Source organism: Microtus oregoni, unplaced genomic scaffold (assembly GCF_018167655.1).
Source record: "Microtus oregoni isolate MIOR12 unplaced genomic scaffold, Mior012 000010F_ref0000083, whole genome shotgun sequence".
Lineage (NCBI taxonomy): Eukaryota > Metazoa > Chordata > Mammalia > Rodentia > Cricetidae > Microtus > Microtus oregoni.
In genome coordinates, this window is record NW_024543069.1 from 22,869,489 (window position 1) to 22,893,155 (window position 23,667).

Below are 23,667 nucleotides of genomic sequence, written 5' to 3' on the forward strand. Positions count from 1 at the left end.
CATGAGGAAATCCTGTTTTAAAAAGTGTATTTTGGGCTATGGAGCCGGATAAAGGTGCTTGCCACCAAGCCTTACAAAAACCTGTGTTTACTCCCCTGAACCTACACGGTGGAAGGAGAATCAACTCCTGCACACTAGCCGGCTGCACAGTGACAACACAAGTTCACACACTAAATAAATGGAATGATTCTAATCTTTCAAATGACAAAGTAATGTTTAAATCTTTTCTGCTAATCAAGATAAAGGCATATAAAGGCAACTTTTAAGATCTTACTTCAAATATAGAAATTATAAAGGTAACTATAAATTTAATATCATCCTTGATTACAATATAAATAAACCAAAAAACAGAAAATAAAATTTTCATTCCCTTCCCTTAGACTTGGATTATAAAGTTCCCCCTTAAAATCGTCTTTCTCAGATGTCTAAATTTTCTTACCTAAAACAAACTGTACTTTAAACATGGTCTTTATTTTCTTAATTCGATGAAAAAACATCCAGGGTATTAAAATACCATGAAAATGGCCTATGAGATTTTAATATTAAGTGATTTAACCCACGACCTAAGAGTACGTGAGGTGATGTTCAGTGACACGTGTAACAGAATCGACATCTGTGACTCAGACACAGAACACTCGACCCACAAAGATGCAGTCACATCCAGTCTGACCAACTAAAGAGGCAAATGCACTTTACCTCTCCGCGTCAGTCTTGGACCCAATGATGAACCTAAAAGGTCACCAAGAAAAAGAAGTATTAGTAAGAATGTCTTAAAACATCTTAGGTTAACCTTTATAAAGTCTTTAATACATAGTAATGTATCATTTCATTAAAAAATTAATTAAACTTGAGAAATAACACTCAAGTTTTACATTCATCCTAAAATAATCATTTTGGCTGATTTGCCTTAGGAGAAATTTAATGTTTATTTATTATTATACAATCTGGAATAAAATTACCAAGTACCACTATACACATTTACAAACACTGTACTTACTACTACAGAAAGGCCTGTGGCTTTCCATTCATTTAATTTGACTCTAGAAGTCACTCTTACAATTATTTTAGACAAGGATGAAAGCTTATTCCCTACTCAAACAAAAATCTTGTCTAAGCTTTTTTTTTAAATTTTGACATTACAACATACAAAAACAAGTGAGTCTTATTTTTTAATTACCAATTTGAATGATCATCTGCAGAGGAGCTGTAATATAAAACATAAAGAAAAGCACTCAGTCAGGGCAAGCCAAACTTAAGTTTCCCAGCTCTCAGGTTCTGAACATGGAAGGATGTGGATGAGCACAGAGCCTCCAGAATAACGGCAGAGATAGCAGTTGTCTCCTGAAAGCAGTTCCCAGAGATGGAAACTGAATTTTCACACAGGAGTAGCGACTGTGTCATCATATTATTGACATGCTGGCACATTTACAATGGTGGATGTGTCTTTAGTGGTAGAATCTCAGAAATATGCATAATCAAAACAGCTACTAGCTGTTAACTGAGGAATTGTTGCTTTTCTTCTTGCAGACTTTTACCTAGGTATGGGGTGAAATAACGCTAAAACCCATCATTCTTCACAAATTTCAAATCAATTTTAGTAAAAGTTTAAACAATTTGACATACAACTGACCTTGACAATTTTTCATTTTCCTGAACTCTTTTCCATTTTTTAAAACAGTATGAATGTGATTTAAAAAAAACAAAACGAACTAATAATAAAAGTAACCATACAATCCAAATTACCCCAGCCCTCAAGAAACAGATGTAGAGGCAAGCCAATCTCTGTGAGTGTGAGGCCAGCCTAGTCTCCGTAGCATGTTTCAATCCAGCCAGGGATACACAGGCCCTGCTCACACTCCCAACCACAGAATCAAAACTAAGTATTAGTATCCTGTACTTAAGATGTACCATTAAGAAAATCAACTACATAAACTGCCAACAACAAAATCCTAAGACTGTCCTTCAGAGCTACCACAAAAACAACTAGCTACACTTAAAAAAAAATGATTATGAATGACTTAGAGAACATAACAACTGCATTTTAACTTTATTCACATCCACTGTCAAAATATACTGTTATATAGAATAAATATCAAACCCCTAAAGGAAAATGGTATTTACTAGTTGACAGTTCCCTGGTAGTTCTAAGTAAGTTCTGGATGCCTCTGTGTGTTACATATACTCAACAGGACTCACTGGGATGGAGACATCTGACTGTCATTTTCTTCATCTGCTTTCCATGGCTGTATTTTACCATAGTACAGTGGATCACCAAGAGACTGCAAAATGGTCAGTTTTGTTTTCTGATACTGAGTACCACCTTCACATTCAAATACATAATCGTCTTTTACATCCTGAAAAGGACAGAGAAACCCAAATAGCATCTTCTCAAGTGGCAAGAAATAAAATAAATAAATAAATAAATAAATAAAACTGACTTATGTCTGGTATATACATGGCACTAAAGAAATATTTAAGGCAGTATAAAAACATCAAGTTCATGATGATTACACATGCTACTGAGTCATTCACTAGGAAATTGCTAAACATTTCTACAAGCATAATGAAAATCATAGCAAACATTAACTGAATATTGCCACAGCACTTAACAAGTGATATCCCACCCGACTGTCAAACACCACCAACTCATGGCTGGCATGGCCATTTCCACATCATAGGTAAAAGAATTGGTCGGGTATAGTGGCAAATGTCTGTAACTCCAGCACTTGGGAAACAGAGGCACGTGGATGTCTTTGAGTTCAAAAATCAGCCTGGACTACCCAGTGAGCTCCAGGCCACCAAGGACTATAAAGTAAGACCCTATCTCATAAATAATCAACAAACAATCAAATGGATGAATGAAAAGGAATTTCACAGTCCAAGCTGTGAAATAGAGAATTACTGCACAGGACCCTTTCTTCACACAGGTCTTTATGCTAAGTGTCCAATGCTGCATCTCATCAAGCCTGACAGACATGCACAGAGCTTCACACACTGCACATACAGCTGTAATTTTAACAATGTGAAAATAAAGTCTGAAGGTGGCAATGTTTTTGTCATTGGCCATTCATATAAAACATCCTGTGTCCATAAAACCTTATTACTTTGCCCCCATTATTCCAATTTCTCCCTTTAAGAAATAACTACAACGAAGCCTGGCACTGGTGGTGCACACCTTTAATCCCAGCACTGAGAGGAGGCAAAGGCAGCAAAATGGCAACAAGGGTGAGACCAGCTGATGAATATAGCAAACTTCCAGGCCAGCCTGGCCACACAGAGAACCATGTCTCAAACAAAGACATCTTTAACAGAACACACTAGTTTGAAACAAAAGAAAAATGAAAACCACCAACATGCATCAAAAACAAAAATGCAATTTTGTTTTCTCTAAGACAGTCTCACTATGTATCCCAGGATAATCTCAAATGCATCCTTTTCCAACAGGAGAGTCCCTAGTTATGTACTAGGCTTGACACTTATTTTGGTTTTTGAGTAGCTCCCATGTACTCCAGGCTGACTTCCAACTTGTAATTATGTTTCCTGCCTCTGCCTCCAAGAGCTGCCACTATAGGCATGGGCTATCATACCCCATTCATAAAAATTTATTGTTACATTAAAATTGCTCTGTAAAATGAAAAGCACACTTTAAAAAAATATTTTTCTTGAAGCCCACAAGAGCTCTAAATGTAGTTTTAAAAAGTTATACATTAGAAGTATTTTTCTGTTTAGTAAATTCAGAAACCTGTTTATAAACAATATTGTTAGCGAAACATGGTGGGGACACACCTGACACTTGGGCAATAAAGGCAAGAGGATCAGTATGTTCGAGGTCAGCCGTGGCTACATTGCAAATTAGGGGCTAATCTGTGCTACAAGAGACACTGTTTCCAAACAAAACAAAAAAGAAAATAAACAAGAAAACTGCATTATTAATGAAAAAAAAAACTAGCCTAATTACTTACATGGGCCGGCCAGACTGTTGGTTGAGAGTCATCAGATTTGATGGATTTTTCCACTTTAGCATATTTCTCCACCTAAATGATAAAGACATGAAAGAAAATGGAATCAGTATCTGAACCAAGAGAAGAACCTGCAAAATTCAATAAGAACAGAGTGAGCATAAGGGTTTTAACTACCAGTATCACCGAACACTTGTATTTAATGATGTGTTTAATTAAAGGTCTAGTATGTGGAGCTACAAATGATTAAGCAGTTAAGAGCACTACCTGCCTGAGGGCCACAAGTGACACAAGAAGACAGTATGGCTTCTTTGTTGGTTTGTAGACATAGTCTATTAATGCCTTTGGCCTTGTGTTTCAATTGTTATAATAATAATAATACAAAAAGCATTATTGAAATAAATAACTTTGAAATATGAATCATACTAAATTGAGTAAGGGCTGGTGAGATGGCTTAGCAGATAAAGGTGCTTGCTACTGAAACTGAAGACTGAAATTCTGAATTTGATGCCTAGGAGCAATGTGGTAGAAGCAAAGAATAAACTATGATCTTCCACACACGTTATGGTATGCACATGCACACACATACACAAAGTACGTATATAAAAGATAACTGAGTAAATAATAAAAATAAACTCTAAAAGACACAGGAAATGAAATAAAATGCTGTTCTTCATTAACACCCCTAGCCACTTAGAATTTGTGTGTCTTTAAGATTATCAGTAAAGAATAGCGCTGGGAGTTCCTAATTTCAGCCAGGGCTCTAATATTACTAATCTTTAAACGTTACCAGTTTAAATACATAAGCATTATGAGTTAATTATGAAGAAATACTACAGAAGGACACTAGACCATTTCCTGAGCATTGCATTATATAAAATATGCCACACTCTTTTGAAACTTTATCATTATTCCTGCTCCTAAAACAGAACTCTAAATGTCCTTATGAAAATGAGGCTGTATTGGTGGCCCCTCTCAGAATGTCTTGAGCTGGGAAACTGACTAAGAGCAGGATCATCCCACATTTGAGGACAGCCTGGGCTAAACAGCAAGACCCAAGTTCAGAAACACAACAAACTTACATGACTGATGTAAACACACAGCTTCTTAAAACGAGACTTTCAAAAGCAAGTTTTCTGGTTTATTTTCTCACAGCATTAGCTACCTAATGAACTTTGGCCCTGTGCTAGAGGGCAGCACTCACGTCTACTTCAGAAGGCACAGCCAGGTTACAGGGGCTCCGTTTCCACATGTCCACACACTGAAAGTTTAAAGCAGTATAATTACACCAAAAAACGTAAAACAAAGCTAGCCTGTCACAACAGTGAGCTCTTGAAGAACTACTTACATTTCCTGCTTTAGAGATCTTGAGGTCATAATGCTGACCTGCTTTCCTTTCCTTCCGTTTTTGTAAGAAATCAAGTAATCTCAGCTGAGGAGGAGGAGGACAATGAGACAGGTCCTGCTGCCGGTTCAGGGAAGACCTGGAATACCTCTTCAAACACCTACACAAATTAGAACACACAAAACAACTCATAATCTATGTGGGAAAGCAGCAGCGTGAATTAATTATAGATTAAATCACAAACACCTGTATAACATTCTCACACCAGCAAGCTTTAGGCACAGGAGAAACAAAAAAAACAAGACAAAATTCTCCTGACCGTGTAGCCAAGCTGATTAAATCCCAAAATGGAGAGGCAGTCATTATAAATTAATCTCTAAGACAGGCAGTAGTGGTGGTGGCACACGCCTTTAATCCCAACACTTGGGAGGCAGAGGCAGGTGGACCTATGTGAGTTCGAGAGCAGCCTGGTCTACAAGAGCTAGTTCCAGGACAGGCTCCAAAGCTATAGAGAAACCCTGTCTCGGAAAAACAAAACAACAATAATAACAACAAAAAACTCTCTAAAACTGCGATTGTATTTTCTTGAAACTTGAAAGTTACATTCTGTTTCCTTGCAGTTTCCAATTAGTGTTGTGAAAGAATGAAGCCACTGTCTTTCTGCTCCTATCTCATCTTTTCTTAGCTTCACAAGCTTTGTCAACAGACTATAATTTACAGAAGTTCCTTCGTTAAAAGACTGCAGACAATACTAATTTACAATAATCCAGGGAATATTTTTTAAAAATTCTACAACACAAAATCATAATACAAGGCCATTAAAAATCCCATTTTCAAATTTAAAAGTGCAGCAGTGCCATGCTGATGGAAGGGGCACGGTGGCTAGCAACATTTAAGAGCCTGTGTCACATAGTGCAGCAATTACCGTTTCATTGGGCGAGTGTTCATTTTTTGCCGGTTATAGAGCAGCCTATTTGCAGTACAAGCTACTGCCACAGACGGGTCAAGACACAGTGGTTCTGCTGTAGCTAGAATCAGTTGGCTCTCAAGCAAAAGTTTGTCTTCCTGAAATACACAGGAATATATGTCAGCTTCAAATACATTTTTGATAATGTTTACAAATATACATCATTTAATCCAGAAATATTCCTTGGATGTTTGCTAAAGATTAAAGTAACTGTAGTAACTCATTTGCACATTAATGTGTAAACCTGCCAAGATAAACAAACTTCTAATGAAAATTCAGTTATTTGTATACTGTATAAAATAGTCAAATTCAAAGAGTTGAATATTTATTTGGCTGCCTAAAATACAGTTTGTTGGGGACACAGTAGAATTATATTCTCCCTTTGTTTACCAGTCCTCAGCTTAAGAAACTGATGCTTTACTGTTCCCCACCACTGACTGCAAGTCTTTCTTTGATTTGAAGAACTTTCCACCTTCTTATAGATGGGAAAAATCACAGCCCAGACTAAAGCTCATCATAGTTCTTAAGCACATTTCATAGAGGGCTATTTCACTGCTGACATTTTTCTCTTCACAGTAATAGATAAACAAGAGACAGAACTGGAGGATCAATTAGCTGTTGTCATTGCTAAGAAATCCTGTTACCAGGTATGGTGATATAGATCTTTACTCTCAGAATTCAGGAAGCTGAGGCAGCAAAATCTCAAGTTCCAAGCCAGCCTGAGCTAGATATCTTACCTCAAAAAGAAAAAGAAAAGGAAGATAGGGAGAAAGGAAAGAAGGGAGGGAGGGAGAAAAGATAGGCTTCTTGTAGAATTTTAGAATCCTGAACGAAAGAAAAATCACAATCCATCTGTATTCAATGGTAAGAATAAAGCTTTTGTTTGATAGGAATAGCCGGACGATGGTGGCACAAACCTTTAAACCCAGCACTTAGGAGACAGAGGCAGGGGGATCTCTGTGAGTCTGAGCTCAAGCCTGGCCTATAGAGGGAGTTCCAGGACAGCCAAGATTGTTATATTAAAACAAAAACAACACAAACAAAATCAAAACAAAACAAATTTCACATTAGGCTTCATAAATTAACTTAAGCGTAGTTTATCAGCAAGGATGGAAGCAATTTGGGACTGCATTATAAAGTTCCTTGAGAGATTTCCAAATGTACAGAGACTTTAAAATCCTAAAGCTCCTAAGGGAATCTTGGTTTTGTCCAAATGTCCAACCCAACAAACCAATCAAATGTGAGTAAAAGGAAGCCTCTCACTAATGCTTCACACTGTTGGGGGTCTACCTGGGATTAGAGAGAGAACTAACCTGGGTCCATTTATGGTTGTCACTTGTTATAGAATGAACATCACAAACTAAAGTCTGGAAGAAACAAAACATTTTAAAACATGTATGTTCATACAAATATATGGACATTAAACAAAAATCCAACTAAAACAACACCCAGTACTTCCTAAGTAAACATTCCATACCTGCATTGTTGGACGTAAGAGAATGTGCCTGCTTTGGTAACCAGGAGACTTCATATTACTGGACTGCCTATAGTCACGTATTTCTGCTATCACACATCCACAATGAAAAATATTAACCTGTTTTAAGTAAAAAGAAAAAAAATTCAGTAAATGTCATTTTCCAAAAGTCAAAATAAGCAAAATTATACTGAATGTTTCAATCTTAAAATTCTATACCTTCAATAGATATCTTAGTGGATACACCACTATATAAACTACTAAACAGGATCATTTATTTTTATGTGCATCATTATAGAAAGCAATTTAAAACTGTTAATAGTAGATTGACTTAATCTACTGACATCCAGGATGGCTTTTGCATTCACCTGTGACAGACATTACTGCAGTTCTTTTAAGAAGGAGGTTCTTCCAAACAAGTGGAAGACTTGTATGACAAGAACTTTAAATCTTTGAAGAAAAAAATTGAAGAAGACACCAGAAAGTGGAAAGATCTCCCATGCTCTTGGGTAGGAAGAATTAGCATAGTAAAAATGGCAATGTTACCAAAAGCAATCTACAGATTCAATGCGATGCCCATCAAAATCCCAGCAAAATTCTTCAAAGACCTTGAAAAAATGATACTCAACTTCATATGGAAAAGCAAAAGACCCAGGATAGCCAAAACAATCCTGTAGAATAAGAGAACTTCTGGAGGCATCACAGTCCCTTACTTCAAACTCTACTACAGAGCTACAGTACTGAAAACAGCCTGGTACTGGCATAAGAACAGACAGGAGGACCAATGGAACCGAATAGAAGAACCAGATATCAATTCACACATCTTCAAACACCTGATTTTTGAGAAGTAAACAAAAAATATCTAATGGAAAAAAGAAAGCATATTTAACAAGTGGTGCTGGCATAACTGAATATCAACATGTAGAAGAATGAAAATAGACCCATATCTATCACCATGCACAAAACTCAAGTCCAAATGGATCAAAGACCTCAACATAAAGCCAGCCACACTGAAACTTATAGAAGAGAAAGTGGGAAGTACACTTGAATGCACTGACACAGGGATCCACTTCCTAAATATAACCCTACCAGCACAGACATTAAGGGCAACATTGAATAAATGGGACCTCCTGAAACTGAAAAGCTTCTGTAAAGCAAAGGACACAGTCAACATGACAAAATGACAGCCTACAGAATGGGAAAAGATCTTCACCAATCTCACATCAGACAAAGGTCTGATCTCCAAAATATAAAAAGAACTCAAGAAATTGGACACCAAAAGAACACATAATCCAATAAAAAAAAATGGAGTACAGACCTAAACTAAGAACTCTCAACAAAGGAATCTAAATGGCTGAAAGACACTTAAGGAAATGTTCAACATCCTTAGTCATCAGAGAAATGCAAATCAAAACAACTCTGAGATTCCATTTTACACCTGAAAGAATGGCCAAGATCAAAAATACTGATGACAACTTATGCTGGAGAGATTGTGGGGAAAAGGGAACACTCCTCCATTGCTGGTGGGAGTGCAAGCTGGTACAGCCCCTTTGGATGTCAGTGTGGCGATTTCTCAGAAAATTAGGAAACAACCTTCCTCAAGACCCAATAGCTGGAGAGATGGCTTAGTGGTTAAGGACATTGCCTGCTCTTCCAAAGGTCCTGAGTTCAATTCCCAGCAACCACATGGTGGCGCCCTCTTCTGGCCTCAGGCACATACACAGACAGAATATTGTATATATAATAAACAAATATTTAAAAAAAAAAAAAAAAGCCGGGCGGTGGTGGCGCACACCTTTAATCCCAGCACTCGGGAGGCAGAGGCAGGCGGATCTCTGTGAGTTCGAGACCAGCTTGGTCTACAGAGCTAGTTCCAGGACAGGCTCCAAAGCCGCGGAGAAACCCTGTCTCGAAAAACCAAAAAAAAAAAAAAAAAAAAAAAAAAAAAAAAAAGACCCAATAATTTCACTATTGGGTATATAACCAAATGATGCTCAATCGTGCCACAAGGACATGTGCTCATCTATGTTCATAGCAGCTTTGTTTGTCATAGCCAGAACCTGGAAATAACCTAAATGCCCCTCGACCAAAGAATGGATAAGAAAAATGTGGTTCACTTTCAGAATGGAGTACTATACAGCAGAAAAAAATAATGACATCTTGAATTTTGCAGGAAAATGGAGTTAGAAAACATAATTTTGGGTGAGGTAACATAGAAAGACAATTATCACATGTACTCACTTATAAAGCAAAGAAAGACAGCCTACAAACCACAATCCCAGAGAACTTAGACAACAATGCAGACACTAAGAGACACTTACATAGATCTAATCTACATGGGAAGCAGAAAAGTAGAAAAAGACAAGATATCCTGAGTAAATTGGGAGCATGGGGACCTTGGGGGGGATTGAAGGTGGGAGGGGAGAAGTAGGAGGGGAGCAGAGAAAAATGCAGAGCTCAATAAATATCAATAAAAAAAAAAGAATGAGGTTATTCTGAAGCTTGTTGGCTCATTATTTCACTGTAATGGTTATATAGTTTGTCACTGCAATACACTGTCAATCAACTGTGCCAGAATTTCAGCTTCTGGATCTAACTTCCATATTTCCTTTCCTAAATTTTCTAGACTTTTTGGCTGTATTAGTAAGAAGGAAATAACCATGAATTTAACTCACATCTATGTTGTATTGCAAGTTTAAGAAACCTAAGTACTCAGAGTTCACTATGATTTGCCTACTCCCTCATCGTATGTCCAGGCACTTTATACCATTACAGTTATCTGTGCTCAAATACAAATTGATAAATATAACTGATATATCTATAAACAAAACCCTAATAGTCTTTATCTTAGGTCAACCAGGCTAATACTAATACCTGGACTAGGAATTATGAACCAGACTTAGCTTCCTTCCTTATGTGCATGCTTTCTTTAAAGCAATATATATTAATTCTTATCTATTAATCACGGTTTTAACAATAAATATTTAAAATATTACATTTGGTCAAAGCTGTATTTTTTATAACTTTGTTACTAACAACGAGAAGCTTAGTATAGCAATACCTTCCTAACTAATCACTACCATCCTTACAGCTTACATCCTTACAGCACGCGATTTGCTACCAAAGAACAACAACTAGCTGTATGTCTAGTTAGGATTAAATAAAGCAACCCTCTTTTAACCAATTCAGTTAAACACCTGGCTACTGGCAGTATCTTCATCTATCCAATAAATATTACCCAACAACAATACCTATGTAACTGCTCTCTCTGTAATCATTTTCCAATTTACTTAACTATCAAATCAACATGAAGCTGAAGATAGCCTTGAACTTCTGACTCTGACCAATGCTGGGATGAAAGGCATGTGCCTGGCTACACTGACATTTTCATAAGACAATTCCGATTCAAACAGCAAAGTGACTAACAATGCCATGCCATGAAATCAGTGACTTTACAAAATCATCTAAGAAATGCTTGTTACAATGCTAGATATGTGAGTGGACAAAGTGTGATAAAGAGATTGCAGACAAGTTTTCCAGGGCTTTTGTAGCGATAAGGAAAACTCCTATTTGACAGCTGAAAAAACAAGTGAGATCAGAAGGTTTTCAAGTTGTGAATACAGCATGTTTATATTGTGCATTTAGTGGAGGCATACGGTTGTAAGCCACCAAAAAGGGAAAGATCTAAAAGGGAAATGAGAATCAGGCCTTAGGAATAGGATTCATTCCTAAGAAAAGAAAAAGTGTGGAGAAAGACACAGGAAAGCTGGTCAACTGGTTCCACTAACACAAGAAGGAATGGGAGTCAGGTCAAGGCAGCAAGAAGAGTAAGCGAGTCACTTACAGGTCACTGTTTGTAAGTAAGCTTCATAAACAGTGGAAATTATTCTTTTATTAATTTCTTAATTTTAACCTTGGGAAATTTCCAGGATAATTACAGCAATTTTAGAAGCAATCAATCAGCACATGGCAGTGCAGCAATCAAGCACGCCACGACAAACCATTTTTAACGAGCACTGTGCAATGTCTCCTTTTATGCTCTCAACACTACTGATAATACCTGTGTGTACAGCAGCTCATGTTACAACTAGCACTCAAGGGCTGAGACAAGGACATCACCAGTTCACAAACTAGCCAGACAGGATACAAAAGAGCTCATATCTTAAAAAAACAAAACAAAACCACAACACAAAGGATATGTACATACTAAAATGTAACACACACACACAGAGACAATACAAAACATTTTTCTGGGGGATGAGTGTAGTTTAGCTGTAGACTGGTAGCCTAACATATATGGCCTTGAGTTCACTACCCAGTGCCAAAAAGAAGGGGGAAAAAGATATTTAATTTGTGTGGGTGTGTGGGTGCATATGAAATACAAACACACACGCACACACACATATATGTTTTAGAAATGGAGTTTTACTGTGTTGCCCAGGCCTGCCTCAGACTTCCTTAAGATGTTCCTGTTTCAGCCTTCTAAGCAGCTGGTATGTCACTTGTTACTATATACATGCTATTTTATTCAAACAGATATTTTGTTTTTTCTTTTTTACCTGTGATTTTTCAAGGAGATCAACCAAAATAGGAGGTAATTCTTCTGCATCTAAGTATTCAAGCAATTCTCCTTCTTCATAAGGCAATCGGATGGTCTCAGAATCTTAGTTTTAAAACAAAAGTTATGAAAACAGGCTCACAAAAGTAAGAATTGTGATTTAAATGACTTTTAAAAATAAAATACATAGAGCGTGAGAGATGGCTCAGTGCTTAAGAGCACTTGCCATTCTTGCAGAGGACTTGGGTTCTGTACCTAGATCCCACATGGCAGCTTATAGCTGACTGGAACTGTCAGCTCTGTGGGCACTGGCATTCATATGTACATACCTCCCCCCACACCAATTACATACATATACACATAATTAAAATTGATAAAATCTTAAAATACAGCTTAGAGGCTAAGTCTTATTAGTCAATTATACCACATTGCTGGAAAACTTGTTTACTACAAAAGATTTTAAACAAGAACAGGAAAATAAGCACTTCTGATCCTCCTGCCTCTACACACTGAGTGCTAGGATTACAGGACTTTGACATCACGTCTATGGGATGCTATGAACTAAACTCCAAGCTCTGTGCACACTGAGCAAGTATTCCACCAGTTAAACTATATTCTTATCCCCATAAATAAAATGCTTCATTAGCTAAGTTCCTTGTAGTGATCATATTGTTAAATTCAGAGATATCTCTTTAAATGAAATCTAAGTATATTTGTTGTAATGCTCTTCACATCCATAGTATGAGAATTCTTGTTAAAATTATTTTTAATGTTTACTATTTTTGACATCTCAATAAAATTATTCAACAGGCAATAAATGCTTAACTTTCCAGCTTTTATACTCACTATAAAGTGCAGTCAAAGTACCTTATGTTACCTTAAAATATAAATAGCAATAAAAAAATGCCATTGTTAAAAACCACCTGTTCAATAAAAAATAAACTATAAAGAAATAATCAGGCTGGCAAAATAGCTCAGTGGATAAAAGCACTTGGAGTCAAGACTGAAAACCTGAATTCTATCCCTGGGACTCGTATGCTAGAAGAAGAGAACTGACTTTTCTTCTTTTTAACTTTATTTATTTATATTTATTTATTATATTTATTATAGGTCATTCTGGGACTATAAGGATGCCATGATCCCCTCCCCACTAAATAATATCAAATAAAATAAAATAAAATATAAAAGAAGAGACAGGGCCTGGAGAGATGGCTCAGCAGTGAAGATCTCAGACTTATTTTCTACAGGACTTGTTTCAATTCCCAGCACCCACATGGTGACTAAAAGCCGTTTTTAACTTATTCATGGAATCCAACCTCTTCTGCCTCTGAAGGTACCAGGCATGCAATGCATGCAGGGCAAAACATCCATACACTTAAAACAAAAATAAATTAATCTAAAAAATTTAAAGATATACTATAAACTATAATACTTTTCAAATGTGAGTTCAGGAAGGATAATCTACACATTACAATGTTAAGCATTCTAGCAAAAGTCAAGAGGAGAAAAAAACAGAGGATAAGAATTTGTCTTTTAGTCAGGACAATCTCTGATTAAGGGTTAAAGAACTACCCTTAAAAGCAGAGATATTTTATGTAAAGTATACTTTGGAAGGCCTTACCTGATCCATTTTTCCCCCTGAGCATCAAAGAATACCCTTCATTTCCTGGATACAGATTGACCACTAAACATGACAAAGTTTCTTGCATAACAAGCTTCTCTAACAAGTTCACATTTCGTCTTAATTTCTGCTTTAAAAAGAAACAAAGTTCATTAAACAGTATAACCTTGAAAAACAATTCACTTCCTATCAGTTTTCCTTCCTTACTGCAATCCCAAACACTTGAGAACTGTTACAATTCACAGGACAGTAATGTCAACTAAATATTTATCCACTAGCAGGCTTTATGCAAATTAACTCACAGCATAAACTGGCTACGCATGGATGTGTACCTGTAGTATCAACATTTAGAAGAGGTCAAGGCAAAAGACTTGAATTCCAGGACAGCCTGGACCATGTTACATTGCAATACCACCTTTTAAACTAGTGATTCTCAACCTGTGAGTCACAACTTCTTGAGGGGGGAGGATAGAGGGACTGACCCTTTTTGGGGGAGTTGTCACCTAAGACCATTGGAAAACACAGACATTTACATTATGTTTCCTAAGAGTAGCAAAATTACAGTATGAAGTAGCAATGAAAAAAATTTTAGGGGCTGGTGAGATGGGTCAGCAGTTAAGAGCACTGACTGCTCTTCCAGAGGTCGTGAGTTAATTCCCAGAAACCACATGATGGCTCACAACCATCCACAGTGAGATTCTGGCCTGTAGGCACACATGTAGACAGAACACTGTATACTAAATAAATATAAATAAAGTTAAAAAAATTTAACAAAAAGAAAAAAATTTAAAGTTAGGGATCACCACAACATGAGGGAATATCAGCCATCAGGAAGGCTGAGAACTATTCTAAACAAACAACAAAAAGATGCATGGCAGCTAATGTCTCTAGGCCCAGCACGTGGCAGGCTAAGGCAAAAGAATCATCCCCACACTTGAAGGCTAGTCAGAGCTACACAGTGAGGCTCCATGTCAAAGACAGAAACAAACAAAAGAAAGAAAAAATAAGGAGGGAAAAAAAAATGAAACCTCTATAACCCAAACACTTAATACAGATATGAAGAGTTGGGAACCTCTTAAACTGCACAGCGATAAGGCCAAAATTGTTTAACAACTTATAATCTACTTAGACGTAAAGAAGTTCAGCAAGTCTAATTAGCTGAAATATTGAGCCTATAAAGAGCTAATTGGTAAAAGGAAGTCATTTAGACAGTTTTCTGTAAGTTCAATGCAACAGTACTAAAGAACCACCTGAACTGTTTTTTTAAATGCCTATTTCTAAATCCATACTAAAATGTTTTCTTAAAGCTGGGTGTGGTGGGACACACATTAATCCCATCACTCTAGAGGCAGGGGCATCTCAGTGAGTTCCACGCCAGCATAATAAAACTTGCATCTCAAACTACATACAATAAAGCTTTTCCTTAATAAATTCCAACTTTGCTTAAAAATGTTAATTTCTATTTATTATAATTATAGATACTTTTATGCTGAATTAAACCAGTTATGAGTTTAGTCTTTGACCAAATTCATTTTTTACTAATATACTTGAATCCTTCCTGTATGTGCAATCAAAATCTAAAAAAGTGGGTTACTGAAATACTAGCTCAAGTCTGCAAAAACAAATCTCAGAGGAAAATAACGGAAGACACATTGTGGCTTTGTTTATGATGTCCCATTACCCAGACCATCACTAACTCAGACAGATTAGCCAGGGAATGGAATTGGGTCAGTCAAAAAACTGAGTGGAGTCTGACTGAAAAAGATATTCAACTATGAAGATATAAATCACTAGCTGCTTCAAACATAATGGTCTACACTTCCCCCTTCTACTACAACTCCAAAGCCCAGTAATAAAGAGAATTTATATTTATTTACCTTAACCTCAGGTTCTTTTTCACATTCTTCAACATACAAGTCATACAGTTTTTGGAATATAGATTTTCTAGGAAAAAAAGTAATAAATATATAAGGTAAAAATCATGAAATGATTTTGCTTGTTTTTCATTAATTTAAATATTTCAGTTCTGTAATGAAACCTCATAGATAAGACTTAAATTAATATAGTACATTACCCCTGTATATATGACAAAATATTAATTTCAATGTTTCTACATCAATATGGCTGTTAATTCCTATATAATGCCAATTCAACATGGTAAAGGCATAAGTGTTACATTGTAGGGCTCAATCTAAGAATTCATAATATGTTCTGATCATCTCAGGACTATCAAAAATGCTTGAGATCTGCAATGTTTTGGATTTCTTTGGCTTTTGAAATAGAGGTTATAGGGCAGGCTCATATACGTTTACAGAAAGACAAAAGACAATTTTATATACTACTTTTTACTGTGACAGCATTTTAATTATAATCTGTCACATTAACTAGATATGAAAAGGTCCATTTGTGATATTCCATCATGAGTCCTACGTTCCAAATTTTGGAATATCTCACATTTCCAGGTCAAGGATGCCCAACCTGTCTGAAGAACTGACAGTATGTGAAATGCCTGGAAAGAAAATAGTAAGTGGTAGTTATCTCATTTCACGTATGCAAAGATGTTATCAATTAAATAATCATACCTTCCACTAGATAGGTATTTCCTTCTAGGAGGTCTCTGCCGAGCACTTTCAACAATATACTGAAAGAGAAGAGCTGGTCAAACACTTTGTATTCAGCTTTTACATGAACAACTATAGGTGTGCTTACATCTACAACAGGTCAGGCTGAAAAGCCCACTTAAGTCTCCTAGGCTCTGCATGTGTAAACTTACACCTTGTACACAGGCCATAATCAAAACTTAAATTCCACTATGACTCACCTAACATTTCAGTACAGTAAATTGCAATTTCACAGGAAAAATATATTCTAAATGTCTTATAGCTACATTTATTTTTAAATTGCACATCAGACTGCAACGGCCCATATTTTAAGATATTTTAGAGAAACAACTTTAGAAATTCTATGGTCTTGTTTAAATAACTTTACTTTATAGCTTAACAAGAATTTCACACGACTGATAATCCAGACATCATCCAGCTTCACATATGCACAGTAAAATTTTTTAGCACACTTAGTCTAAAATACTATATTCTCTTGAAGATTACAACAATTTCTTTCTCATGAAATTTCTTCAGTTACAATGAGTCATGTCTCACCTCCGCACGATCCAAAGCTTGCTCCAGAGCTTGCTGCTATAAAAAACAAATAGCATATTTGGCAATATTATTTTCAGAAAAAATGAATACGTACTTGACACTTTTCAGCAAGTGTTTGTTTCCCTCCCTGAAACAAGGACAATGCTTTATTTCTCTCCTCTATCCTCCAATGCATTACTGGGATTTTGTTTTGTTTTGCTTTTTATGACTGTTTTGGGTATTTGATCATTAAACAAATTTAAAAAATGCTAAAATGGCATCTACAGTCAGTATTTGGCAGCCTGACATGCCTGTATCACATATTCATATTCCCCTCAAATACTTACGTGTATCATTAATACACACACATAAAAGGTTAAGAGTCCCACAGTGAAAATTCCCACTTTTCTCTAACAGTAGAGATATAAACAGGCAAGACCTTCAGAGCAGGAAGATGATGCACATCACAACTCTATTCACTACGGAGGTTAGAGATGGGGCCACATCCTTAGTTCACTTTGTAGCCCAGCCTGGCATTTGACTCACAGGGACCTTAAGACCTGAGTATCCCAAGTACTGAGATTACAGGTGTGACAAACTAAATTTGTCTACATTTATTAATTTTAAAGCATGCAAGTAAAGGAGTTTGGGGAAATAGTTCCGAGTGCCAGCCACACAATCATGAAGACCAGAGTTTAATCTAGTTCAATCTCCAGAATCCACAGAAGCAAGCTAGACTGGCTGTCACACAGATGGGATCCCAGCGATGGGAAGTAGACCTCAGGGACCAGCCTGACCTACTCAGCCAGTTCTAGACCTAAGAGACTATCTGAAAATAAAAGGTGGACAGAGCTGGAGGAAGAATATTAAAGTTATTCTCATTTTCTTTACATACATATATACTCACCTGTGCAGAATATGTACAAAAACGATGCAAGAGGAAATTTAAAACACAAGAAACCCAACCCTCCTCCCAAATAATTTGCATTTATATCAACCTCCTTGCCAAAGATTTAGAAAAATGGAAAGGCAAAATCAACTTTTAATCCGTGTGATTCAGATGTGATAATCCTACCACTGATTGATAGGACACCAGCCATTTATTTTATAGACAATATTTTGACATGACTGCTAAGTTGAGTGTTTCTGTATACTATTATCTTTATGGAGCTAAAGGAAGAGAATACCTGTAAAATGCAAATTTTAGTATGCTGTGTCACAGCTTACCATTGCAGCGTAAGATACAGATCCAAAAAGAAGATAAAACTTAGACGTGTTGTGGAAGTGGAGTGGAAATCATGTCTTTCTCATATACTGCAAAAAACAAAAATGTAAGACTCTTAGCCTAAGACCACAAAAAGAAAGACTGTCATTATCAGGAAAATTCCTCAAGGCACATATATTTCTAACACATTTTAAAAACAAACCACAAGAAAACATTCAACCCCCCCCCCACACACACACACATACACACTGAGAAAAGCAGCTCATACTAAGAAGGGCTAACCGGTCTCAAAGTTCAAATCACTAACCCCACCACCAAATGTAGTACACTGAGAAAACACTGTCTTCTAAAATGGGGTTTCAAGCATCACTACAGGTCCCCTTTCCCTACACATTCTACAGCCTGCCCTCTGGCTTGGACAGCTATGTAGGTCACTTTACAAATCAGTTTTTAACCAAACCTGAAGCAAATCCAAAAGCAAAACAAAACAGAAACAAAAAAAACCTCAGTCCTACCTTGTCGCCCCCCCCCCTCGCAATGCTCTAGGCTACATTTCCCAGAAGGCTTTGAGCCTTTTCCTTAAGAAAAGGAGACGACTACTATACTATTCTTCCCCCGTCATTCGTACTTACCGCCACCTATCTATGCGACTCTGATCAATGCAAATTCCAGCAATGAAAAACCAAGATTTCATGTGCCAAACTCTTTTTCGGAGGGAAGGACCCCCAAAGCTTAGGTCAGTACAGGCTAAAGGAATATTATCCGGCAGTATTAATTTTTAAAAGCCTAAATGTGGATTCCAGAAATAATCTTTTTAAGAAGGACATTAATCCTATCTTTGCATTGCTAGAGGAAGCTTACGTTGAACTTATATGAAATCCTTCTGACCATGAAGCTATACTATGGACTTACAAGTGCAATTCGGTAGCTCAAATTAGTTTCTTTTTCTTACTAAATTAGAAGGGAGGGGTATTTTTAAACTATTTTATTGCACAGAAGAACGAGCATACACTTCGTGTTATCTCTTACATTCTGCTTGTAAATATATTCTGGGAGACCCCGTATGAAAACTATTATCAACATTATCGACAGCTCTTTATTTTATAGAGAACTCGATGCAGGCGACTCTCCCAAGTACCACAGACCTACGCAGACACCCTGTCCATTTCAATGTGTCACCTTAGGTTGTAGTTACTATTCCACCCTCCACCCCACTCACTCCCGCACCCATGGTTTCTTAAGCAAAGCGTTACGAATTGACTTGATGACAACACTCACGTACTTCCCCCTTAATGTTGATGTTAAGCTTACGCCAATCACTGTCCCCGTACTCGATGTAACTTAAGTCTGCGCTCCTCTAGCTTTTGCACTTGGCGTCCTCACTAGGGACTCTGATGGCGATAAAAGATGGCTTCCAGGGTAGCCATCCATCAGCTACACTGATTTCTCCGGTGAACTTGGGTCTCAACTGCCTGCTTCTTGCTTTTTTTTTTAGGTTTTTGTTTCTAACCCAGGCTTTACCCTCACAACGCCAACTCCACAGAGAAGCAGCCGGCTTTTCTTCAATCCTCCCCAGGGACCCCGCCCCCGAAGAAGCGCTCGGCCAAGCCCGGAGAGAGTTTTCGGGAATACCTGTGGCGGAGCCCGAAGGAGCAGCAGCAGCTGCAGCGCAGGCCGACCGGGCCGAGAGCAGCCGAGGGGCGTTCACGCAGGGCGGCCGCCGCCGAGCCCGCCCGAGCCGAGACTCTCCCAGACCCGGATCGACCTCCGCCCCGTCACCTCCGACCCCGGCAGCTCCGGGACACCTGACCCACACCCCGAGCCCGGCCGACCCGCCCACCTCCACCGCCCGCCGCGGCCTCCGGCCTCAGACCTGGCCTCAGGCCTGCCGTAACGCCTCCCCGAACCTCCAACCGCCACTTCCGGCGGCAGCGCTTCCGATTGGCGAGTTGAGCGTGGAAGGGGCGGGGCTTGAGGCTGTGCGAGGCCCGACGCGACTCTCACGCACACCTCCACCAGCGGGTTCCGGCGGCCGTTCTTCTGATTGGCGAGCTGAGCGGGGCGGGCGGGGTTGGAGGCGGGGCGGTGGCCGGAAGTTTTGGAATGGGCTGGGAGCGCTGGGGAGAGCCGCGGTTTTTCAATGGCTTTAGCGGAGCTTCAGGAGTGGGCGGGAGCCTGGAGCAAGTTCTCAGGCATGTTTGGGTGGCGCGGGAGCGCGTGGGTGTGAGTTTGGGGGTGCCAGCGAATTCCTTAGTATTTTTACACATTTTTGGTTTGTGTATGCACGCGGTGCCTGTGGAGCTCAGGAAATTCCTTAGTCCTTTTTACACCGTTTTCCTTAGCTTTTTTTACACCTATTTGGTGTGTGTGTGCGTGCGCTTGCAGAGCTTGTGGAGGTCACCGAACGTTTTTACGTCTGTGTGTGTGTATGTATGTGCACGCTTGCGGCGCCTTTATCAGTACTCCATCTCCCAATACCAACTTTATCTTAACCACACCAGAGTTGTCCTCTGACCTACACACACACACACACAAATAAATGCAATGTCAAAAGAGTAGAAGCAGTGTTTACTAAAAGCAACCCTGCAAATGTTAAAGTGAGTCGTGGTAAAGATTGGCATCTGCCTTCACCGGCCGCAGTCTCCTCCCTTTTCGCCGTTACAGTTGTTTTTGGGGACCCCCAGAATTGGGCCTCTGCCCTAGGACTCGACTACCATGTGCCCACACTTAATTCAGTTTTGTGGCAAAGAGTTCATTGTTTAAACAGATAACATAATTTTATCCACCCCTCTATTGGTGGGCATTTGGGTTGTTTTCTACCTTCGTGCTGCTGTGTTGAAGCTGCTGAAAACATTTAAGTACAAGTATTTGGGTCTCTGCACTATTGGACTCAAACGTTTGGCTCAGCTAGAACTCAGGAGACAGAATTGGTAGACCAGTTTTATTCAAAGCTAGCCCTTGACTTAGGTATGGTGGTTCATGCCTATAATCCCAGCACTCTGGAGGCTGTGTCAGGACAGCCACAAATCTAAGGCCTGTGTGTTGTGTAGTGACTTGCAGACTGGGTTGTATTACAGAACTAGACACTGCTTCAAACAAACAAACAAACAACAAAAAGCCACACCCAAGGACATATTTGTCATTAGAGGATTTTTGTCCCTGCTTCTAGGTGAGCATTGGTCTTGTGTCAGAAATCAAACAGCTTAATTCTGAAGCTGAAGCAAAAGAGCACAAAAGACTACATCACAGACAGGGTAGTTGGAAAGGGAGACGCTGGCAGACTGTTATTGCCCTGGTAGAATACATACACATTTTTTTTTTTGATTTTTCAAGACAGGGTTTCTCCGTAGTAGCTTTTGGTTCCTGTCCTGGAACTAGCTCTGTAGACCAGGCTGGCCTCGAACTCACAGAGATCCACCTGCCTCTGCCTCCCGAGTGCTGGGATTAAAGGCGTGCGCCACCACCGCCCGGCATACATACACATTTTATTCTGTGAGTGAGGACTTTATAGTCATGCTTTTTCTGGAAAGCGAGGGGACCATTAGCATTCTTGTACGTCATTGCTCCTGTTTCACAGGGTGCCTGTGTTCCGCCTGCATCGAGCTGGTGTTGCAATAAAGAGAGACCAAAGTTCCAGCATAAGCCCTCGACAGTGTTATATATAGTTAGTATTATACATGTGGCTCTGGCTGACCTGAAACTTAATGTACAGACCAGACTGGCCTCGAACTCACAGAAGTCCACCTCCCTCTGCCTCCTGGGTGCTGGATTGAAGCTTTTAAAGAGCAGCATCTAACAGTAACAGACAGAAAGCAGTTCTAACAGAGATCCACCCACTCTGGCCCTGAGTGTGCCTGTGACGCTGTCCTGAGTGCCCACACATTAGTGGGTGCTTAGTTGTGGAGTCGAAGGTGTGGCTTCCCTGCTCTAACCTGGGAAAATGATATTTTCTTGAGTTTCATTTTCTCCCTGTTCCCTAAGTCCTTCCTCCCTGTTTCCCTCCCTGTTACTGAGCTCCAGCCTCTCTCACTACAGGTGGGAAATGAAGACTGGGAGAGGCAGAGTATCACCTTCGTGTGTTGAGGCCCAGACTGAGTTGAAGATTGGCTGGAGGCCTTAATGGGATGTGGACATTTTGCCCTTGACCTATCCAGGGTCATGCCAGGAAAGGCCCATGGACTGGCACCAGGGCTTGAGGGGCTGTAGTCCAGAAACTGGCACTTGGCATCCACCATATGCATGTGGTCAAATGTTCCAGTCACTGAGATGTAAAGTGCTTGATTTGTTGTCCCAGAAAGTACCTTGCTACGGGCAAACGAGACATTCTGAGCACTCTGCAGTTCTGCTGTCTGATGCTCCTTACTAGTGTGTTTTCTGCTTCCCCGTTAGAGGATGTAAAAAGAGCTCTGCAGCTAATGAACTTGGTGCCCTGGGTCGTCATCCATTGCAGCCCTCCTGACCCCAGCTTCTGGTTCTTTCCATTTGTGAGCTCTTCCTTTCTCTTTCATACCTGGTCTTTTTCTTGGCACCTTGTCTGGAGCCCTAATGAAGCTGGTTCAGGTCCTTTGTAGATGCCAGGTTGTAACAGTAAGGGTAGATGCATGAGACCTTCTTTCCCGCCTGTTTCCACCTTGCAAGGTGCCCTCCACACTTCCTGTGCCCAGATCATCTTGTATTCTCTCTCTTAAATACTTTTGCTGAGCCCCTGGTGTGCACAAAATAAACTCTTCATCTTTGTTATTGTTGCGGATTATCCACCAGAGAAAACTCAGACACGGGGTTAAGCCAATAGAAAGTCTTTATTAACCAGCCAGGGACTACACTCAGTGTTCAGGATCTCAGTGTAGCTCCACCTTTTATCAGGCTTGGTTTTAAGCACAAAATCCATGTCCTGGACTGGCATACTTCAGTTAACAAGAACAATTAGCCAGAAATGAAACCACAGAAGCCAAAAGCAAGGCAAGTACATTCAGAGACTTTGCCAGAACTATGGATTTGGATGATCAGGTCTTTGATTTTGTTTTTGGTAGGCTGCACTGTCTCCATGCTGGCTTTATGGCCTGAATGGTAGGTGCTTCCATTATTGTGTCCGTGTTGCCTGCTAAGGTCTGGGCCCTGTTACAATAGGACATTAAGGCCCTGTATACTCTGGTCCCCTGTGATTCCTGCTGAGTCTTCCACAGTCGCTCCTTTTATACTCTGGCCTTTTGTTATATTAGCACCTTGTTACAAACCTGCTTTTTCTTTACTTTTTAGATGGGATCTCCCAGTAGCTGAAGATGCCCTTGAACTCCTGATCCTCCTGCCTCCAACTCTCAAATTGCTGTCACTTTAGAGATTTGCCATCTCACCTGGCCTCAGAGTTGATTTTTTTTAAATCA

The 23,667-nt window shown here is 39.1% G+C and overlaps 1 protein-coding gene across 10 annotated transcripts in view; it reads right to left on the reverse strand.

Annotated features, from left to right (window-relative positions):
- The window catches only part of Supt20h (SPT20 homolog, SAGA complex component), a 35,639-nt gene extending 15,441 nt beyond the window's left edge, over nucleotides 1-20,198 (reverse strand). For 7 of the 10 annotated variants that reach the window (XM_041659140.1, XM_041659145.1, XM_041659144.1 and 4 more), the window contains exons 1-16: nucleotides 19,919-20,198; nucleotides 18,289-18,375; nucleotides 17,083-17,118; nucleotides 16,507-16,565; nucleotides 15,802-15,868; nucleotides 13,925-14,054; nucleotides 12,305-12,408; nucleotides 7,749-7,865; nucleotides 7,585-7,638; nucleotides 6,230-6,369; nucleotides 5,308-5,464; nucleotides 5,164-5,220; nucleotides 3,963-4,034; nucleotides 2,197-2,354; nucleotides 1,178-1,204; nucleotides 697-729 (exon numbers count right to left, since the gene is read on the reverse strand). In XM_041659140.1, the coding sequence (XP_041515074.1) occupies nucleotides 697-729; nucleotides 1,178-1,204; nucleotides 2,197-2,354; nucleotides 3,963-4,034; nucleotides 5,164-5,220; nucleotides 5,308-5,464; nucleotides 6,230-6,369; nucleotides 7,585-7,638; nucleotides 7,749-7,865; nucleotides 12,305-12,408; nucleotides 13,925-14,054; nucleotides 15,802-15,868; nucleotides 16,507-16,565; nucleotides 17,083-17,118; nucleotides 18,289-18,291 (1,214 nt within the window). In that variant the 5' untranslated portion in view covers nucleotides 18,292-18,375; nucleotides 19,919-20,198. The remainder of the gene's footprint in view (nucleotides 1-696; nucleotides 730-1,177; nucleotides 1,205-2,196; nucleotides 2,355-3,962; nucleotides 4,035-5,163; nucleotides 5,221-5,307; nucleotides 5,465-6,229; nucleotides 6,370-7,584; nucleotides 7,639-7,748; nucleotides 7,866-12,304; nucleotides 12,409-13,924; nucleotides 14,055-15,801; nucleotides 15,869-16,506; nucleotides 16,566-17,082; nucleotides 17,119-18,288; nucleotides 18,376-19,918) is intronic. The other 3 variants (XM_041659141.1, XM_041659146.1, XM_041659139.1) reach the window with 1 other exon arrangement.
- Nucleotides 20,199-23,667: the final 3,469 nt, after the last annotated feature.